The following is a 7,114-nucleotide window of genomic DNA, read 5'->3' on the forward strand; positions in this document are numbered from 1 at the left end:
GTAAGTCCCACATACGCGTAGTCGCCGCCCAAGATTCTAACCCACCGTGGCTATCTCACAGATATCTAGCAAGTGGGCCCGAAACATGCCGGCCCCAACTCGGGTGTCGACGCTTCGGGGATCACTTGAGCTTTTTAGGACGCAGGAACCGTCGTCTCTCTCCGTCAGCTCGGGCCTCGTCACGCTTCGGTCGAACAGGGAGGCCAAGAGGACGGCCTCCCTTTATGTGGCTTCCGTCGCGCTTCCAGAAGGAGAAGAAGAAGAAGAAATCCCACCCCCTTCGGTTGCCCACAAAAAAATCTTCTGGCGATCTTTCCGGATTCCCGACGCTTTGTCTCCTCTCGATTCGATCCCATCCCTAGAAATCTCAAACCCGTTCTTGTTCACGAAATCTAGCGATCATTTGGCCTTAATCGGTCCTTTCACCCGCGGAAACCCTACAAGATCCGACCTTTCCCCGAATTCCGCACGTTGGGTCGTCTCTTGATTCGTTCTGGATATTTGGGAAGCGTAGCCCCGATTTATCTCCCAGTCGTGCTAGAATTCTCCCCAAAAATCTCAATTTTTTGCTTTCACGAAAAGTAGCGATCATTTGGCGTTAATCAGAACCTGTTCTTGATCCCCAGAGACCATAAAGATCCGACCTTTCCCCAAATTTCGAGTCTCAGAGTATCTCCTGATCGACTCTCTTCATCTCATTCGATGCTCGAAGTGGAACCCTAATTTGCCATGGGTATTCTTGAGACGATGGTATTTTGGGAAGGGTATGTGACCGATGAGGTGATGGGTACCTTCGCCCCTATCGTCCTTTACTGGCTCTACGCTGGATTCTACCAGCTCTTGCCACGGTTGGACCGCTACCGATTGCATACCAAGAAAGAAGAGGAGCAGAAGAACCTGGTGACGCTGGCGACTGTGGTGAAGGGTGTGCTGTTGCAGCAGGTCGTTCAAGCAACCATCGCTCAAGTACTCTTCTTGGTAAGAGTTCGAATGCCTTCTTCAAAGACTTACGTCGAACACCATGTCGGCGATTTGAGTGACAAATATTTTGCAGGGCTATCTTCAAATATTGTTAGGTGCTTATAACTTCGTGGTTTTTATTTCCTTGAAGATTGATAGGACGTCGTCGTTGCATTTCCACTTCTACTTGGATTCATAATGTGTTATATAAAAAGACAAACTTATTTGGATTTTCTATAGATGTGCCTTTCGTAACGTTCTTGAGATGCTCTTTTTCTTGCAATACTTTTTATTGCTATTTTTTAGCATTTGCCTTTTCTTTTTCAATGTCGTGTTATAGGTAAGTTGTAATAAGGGGACCAACAAATTCCCAAACTATTAAATGATCAAAGATCTTCTAGGAAAAAATGGCTAGATCATCATCCCTTTTAATTAAAGATCCAGAACAATAAGCCTTTGAAATTTATTAGATTTGCTACACTATATTTATTGACATAATTATGTGATAGATTTCTACCCATAAATTATTAAGATTAGTTCATTGTCATATAGAAACTAAAAGAGGCAATAAATAACTAGTGCAGATTGATTCATTATGGTGCACAAAGTTCGTCTTGTTACAGTTCTTGTTGTGCAGAGCGTTTAGGCAGTGATGCATTTTCTACAAACACTTGTACCAACTCATTAAATTTCCTCTCTACATGAAATAATAGACTACTTTTGGTGTTCTCATCTACTTTAACAAAGAAGACTTTTAGAGGTGCAGGAACCTGGAGCTTGCTTGTACTCTACTCTTTGAATCTAGCATCCTCAGCAGCCTACTCTTTGGCAGCTAATACCTTGTAAAGTAGCCTTTTCTATGTTTTCTGTTTTAACAAACTCTTTTTCTGGTGATTGGTATTATTTAGAGATCCAACACAAAATGAAACCGATTAACTTTGGTTTCCCGTAGGTTCTATTTTTCTTAATGATTTGGTCTGATTCAAATTTCTGGAAATTGTAAAAATTTGTTTCAGTTTGGGATTTCTCCTAAAAGTGAACCAAATTAAACTATATAGTACTTAATATGCCGAACACATGTGACGTTATTATAGTTCTTATATCACATGTAGATAGAAGAAATAAGGTTGACTTGTATGTCATATTAGCATCACAGTATTACACATTGTCACATATCCATCATACTGACTTTACACCAGAAACAAAAATGTGAGCACAACAAGGATTCTATTTTGGCATATTTTGTCTTCTCTATCTTTAGGTGTGTAACAGAAGTTGTTCAGTATCTTGTATCGCAGGTCTAAGTGAATTAAGTGCCACAAAGTTAACCCAAAGGAGCTGTCTTACAGTTTGGTGTTGCTATAATTAACCTATTGATGCATGGGCTAGACAAACTTTTAAACATGTAGGTTTCTCTCATGGCCTTTCAAATTTCTGAGTTGGGTCAGTCAGGGTGAACTTAGTTTTAACTTTTAAGTCTCCATGTTTGTTTTTAGCCAGTAGAATCAAGGTCATTTTATGAAGGAAATTTGGAATCTTGACGATTAATAGATGATCTCTAGTTTTTGGTCTGAGTAACCTTGAAGACATTTAACTAGTGATAGTGGAAATACGATCTCAGTGATCAAACAGCTAAATTCAAGCATGTGAGCTATCATATAAATATTGTTCAAGGTGCACTGACAGCATAGCCAGGGCAATTATGTCAGTGTCACAATCTTAACCTGCTTGGTTCTCCAGGTTGAAGGCCTTTAAGACATGTCGTTGTCGACTCCATAGTAGTAGTACCTTGGTAAAATGCCATTTATATGTTTTTTTTTTTTTTCCTTTTTTCTTTTAATGCAAGGCTCCTAATGTTTAGTTGTGAGAGGAAATCTATTAGGTCACTGAATCTGAGGTAAAAATTATATGAACGGTATTACTTCTGCAGTAGTATGTCATTGAACTCTTTTACTGCAGGTAACTGCCAAGGCAAGCTTATCAGGGGTCCCTGTTCAGCCATCAATTCCAGTTCAAATCTTGCAGATCTTTGTGGCAATGTTAGCATTGGACACATGGCAGTATTTCATGCACCGATACATGCACCAGAATAAGTTTCTGTACCGCCATATTCATTCTCAGCATCACCGCCTCATTGTTCCTTACGCGGTTGGAGCCCTCTACAACCATCCATTGGAGGGTTTCCTTCTCGACACTCTTGGTGGTGCCATCTCGTTCCTGATCTCAGGGATGACACCACGCACTTCGGTGTTCTTTTTCTGCTTTGCTGTGATGAAGACGATCGATGATCACTGTGGCCTTTGGTTGCCCGGTAATATCTTCCACATCTTCTTTCAGAACAACACAGCCTATCATGACATCCACCATCAGCTTCAAGGATCGAAATATAATTACTCGCAGCCGTTCTTCTCGATTTGGGACCGAGTGTTGGGAACTCACATGCCCTACAGCTTAGTCACTCGCCGAGAAGGTGGCTTGGAGGCGAGACCTTTAAAAGACTAGAATCGAGCAACATACAGATTTCCGAGTCTTGAGGATATATCGCTGCACCACTGCAACATCTAAAGGAAAAAATATTCTGCATTCATTGCACTTAAAGCTGTTTTATCTAGGAGATTAATTTTCAACCGCGGAAGATTGCTGGTTCCTTTGTATTTGTTGTGGTTAGCAATTGCCTCCTGCCATCTCTCTGTGGAAAATGCATCTCACAGTTTGAACAGCTCTAGATCTTTCTTGTTATGTAAAGTTTGTGCTGCACAAATTTTCTGCAAATTATGTACTACTGTAGTTCATCCTGTTTCGGAATTTGTTCTTACAATATGTGGAAGTATATGCTGGCTGCAGTTATTCTACTTACTATACTGTTGTAAATATTTCTCAGAGCAGTATAATTCTGGCTATTAAAATGATGAATGCAGGTAGTCTAGCCCTACATTTCTATCCGGACTCATCTCAAGCCTAATTATAGGGCAGTCAAATCTGGTCTAAGCAGATTGGATAGACCCAAATATCCACAAAAAAAAAAGAACCCACAGGTCAATCTATTTTGAAGCTCATAAGATTATTATTATGGATACCTTTTCCTTGCCAGGAAGGTTCCTATTTCTTTTTCCTAAATCTCTTTCATTCATTAAATTTTTTGTGCCAACTTCTCAATCGAAAAATACGAATGATTGTAATAGAGTTCTCAAATCTTGAGTCTCAAGTTCTCATCTAAAGACTTTCTGCATAATGCATGAGAAAGAGAGTATTAAAATCAAGTCTCAGCTCCATTATCTCAGCTTGGAATCTTTCTGCATAATGCATGAGTGAGAGAGAGAGAGAGAGAGAGAGAGAGAGAGAGAGTATTAAGATCAAGTCTCAACTCCATGATCTCAGCTTGGAATCTTATGATGCAACCAAAAGTAGGACCAGGGTTAATGCCTGGCATGAGTTGTTTCAGGTACTACAAACATTTCAATAATGAGTTGTTTAGGCCACACACAAACATGTTCTTCCTGCTATGGTGGTAGTTGCAGTCCACTCCCTATCTCCAATGTGCTTGCCACATGCACAAAGCTACTATACTCCTCTAAGCAAACAACCAAAATATTTTAAACAAGAAGATACAGAAGAACAGTTGGTACCACATGAAGAAATTTGAACTCAACAATCCAGACTTCTCTGTGTGCATGGTTCTCTAGTTGTGTGTTCTGAATTCTCATGGATATGAGAAAGATTTTGTTCTGACATTTAACTGGTGTTCTGACAAGAATGAGCTGAGCTTGCATGGCTAACTAAACAATGAAGCCATGCCTCATCTTTCTCATCAGAGAATTCATGCTCTGAAGAACAATCATCTGTTCTTCCTCAACCATGTTCACCCTCAATCAGTTCTTACAGGTCTACCTCTCCTAGAAATCAGAAGAAGAGAAGTTTGCAGGTTGACTTGCATCACATGGTAGGGAAGACTCAATCTGAGTTCTGATATCTCAACTTGTCAAGCCATGTGTTCTTGGGATATTTTCCTCATTGTCTGTGATGTTCTTTACTGCTTCACAACTGAGTGACTGGTCCAATTACTGATGCTTCTTTGGTTGGATTCAGAAAAATTCCTAACAAATGGATCTACAATATTTCTGACATTAAAAAGATGATTGATCTGAATACATTAGCATGTTCTGAATCAAGAATATCTCTAAAATTTGAGGAGATATGAAGTTAAGAAGAGCATATACATTGCTAATCATATCTTGCAACAAAGCTAAGAATTTGGAGTTCAGGAAGAAGGAAAAAGCTTATCTTTTTGCCATATACTCTCTAATTCAAACCGAAGAACATGGGATTAAATTTAGATTTAAGCTTGCAGTGGGATCAAATGACACAGTGTTGCATCTTCTGATGATACTTGGGTACATGGTCCCCCAACTTTGATTGCTCTACTTTTCTATAAAGTGGAACTCAGTACTGTAACCAAAAGAGTAGTCATTGACCTTCTTGTAAGTGGAACTTGAACGTGACATATCCTTTGTATGAGTCTGGTCCCCTACATGAGTCTCCAGAAGCTTGTGCTCTGCCAAACCTTTCACCAAGCTCCTGTTTGTTAGAAGTTTTTATTTTGGGCCTCACAAATAACTCAGACATAAAACAAACTAAAATTGATATTGTATAGAAGTTTGCAACTCAAATATAGTTTCAGTTTGTGCCTCTTTTTCTTTATTATTAAAGAGAGAGAGAGAGAGAGAGAGAGAGAGAGAGAGAGAGAGAGAGAGAGGATACATCTGTCCATCTAAATTTTGTTAGAAACTATAATAAAAATTTAAAGTTTTTATTAGAAGTTTTATTTTGGACCTCACAAATAACTCAGACATAAAACAAACTAAAATTGATATTGTATAGAAGTTTGCAACTCAAATATAGTTTCAGTTTGTGCCTCTTTTTCTTTATTATTAAAGAGAGAGAGAGAGAGAGAGAGAGAGAGAGGATACATCTGTCCATCTAAATTTTGTTAGAAACTATAATAAAAAATTAAATATATTAAATTAAATTAAATATATTATTTTATATAGTCGATTCTAAATAGTTGGAACGATACTTGTTGTTGTAAAAAAAGGATAAATTATTGCTCTTCAGAGCAATGATTCTTTCATAAATTTTCAGACTCCTAAGCTAAACTTTTTTCCTTGTAAATAATAGGAGCATCTAAATTAGCATAAATCTTGAATGGGCATTTCAATAGCTAATACCATAACATTACATATTTCCCTACAAGAAGGCTCATCGCATACTGTTTATATTAGAACATCCTACTTGGAAGCTAGTCAATATCTTTTTCCTTGAATTTTCTGGTAGAGAAGAAGCTACTAAATTTCTTATTTCATGAATTGGATGAATTTATTGCTTGAAGCATGAAGTATAACTTTAGTGGTTTCTAATGGTTTCTTGGGATGGTCTTTATCAATGTTTCTTCAAAACACAAAAGAAAACAAAACTCAGTGCCTTGAGCTTAGTTTTCTCTAATTTATTTCCTAAAAGAAGAACAGAAGCAAGATCAAGATGCCCCATTAAAAAAAAGAAAAAAATCTGTCTCCTACACTGTTTGTACCTGACAGTCATTGCAGTAAATTAATGAAGCTGATCATCCTCCACACAGCACATGAACAACACTTGAGAAATCTTCAAGGAGCCCTCTTTGTCTCCTCAGCCTACTGATCCACAGCTTGTTTTACTGCCAAGCTTCCAGGCCTGTGCAACATCACTTTGTCAGTGTGCTTCCACATGGAGCCAAATGCCACTGGCCAATCTTTGAACCAAACAGAACTATGTCAGCAGCATCTGCTTACCATGAGATCTCCACTATGAAAACATTAGCTGCACACTGGTTTTGAAGAACTAGTGCAGTATGTAATTTGACAGTGCAGAGACAATTATATATTACATGGACAGTTGATTGTATCATTAAATCAGAATGAAAGAACTCCTCTCAAATAATTTGCATTGGATATCATAAACTATGCTATGGATTTCCCATTTTCAGCTTAATTTCTGAATATGATGATATTTGATTAACACTGTCACATATAATGGTGTATATGGTATGAAAAATCATGCATGTAACTCAAAAAATAATGAGCTCTGTAGCTCCAATAGTTGTACTTGGTCTCCAAAATGCTGT

The 7,114-nt window shown here is 38.3% G+C and overlaps 1 protein-coding gene across 1 annotated transcript; it reads left to right on the top strand.

Moving 5' to 3' along the window:
- The first annotated feature begins 169 nt into the window (after positions 1–169).
- LOC103987749 (very-long-chain aldehyde decarbonylase GL1-9) lies at positions 170–3,812 on the top strand. Its single transcript, XM_009406141.3, has 2 exons — positions 170–978; positions 2,920–3,812. Exons 1-2 carry the CDS (start codon positions 730–732, stop codon positions 3,460–3,462), a joined length of 792 nt encoding a protein of 263 aa, XP_009404416.2. The 5' UTR covers positions 170–729; the 3' UTR covers positions 3,463–3,812.
- Positions 3,813–7,114: the final 3,302 nt, after the last annotated feature.

Source organism: Musa acuminata, chromosome BXJ1-1 (genome assembly GCF_036884655.1).
Source record: "Musa acuminata AAA Group cultivar baxijiao chromosome BXJ1-1, Cavendish_Baxijiao_AAA, whole genome shotgun sequence".
Lineage (NCBI taxonomy): Eukaryota > Viridiplantae > Streptophyta > Magnoliopsida > Zingiberales > Musaceae > Musa > Musa acuminata.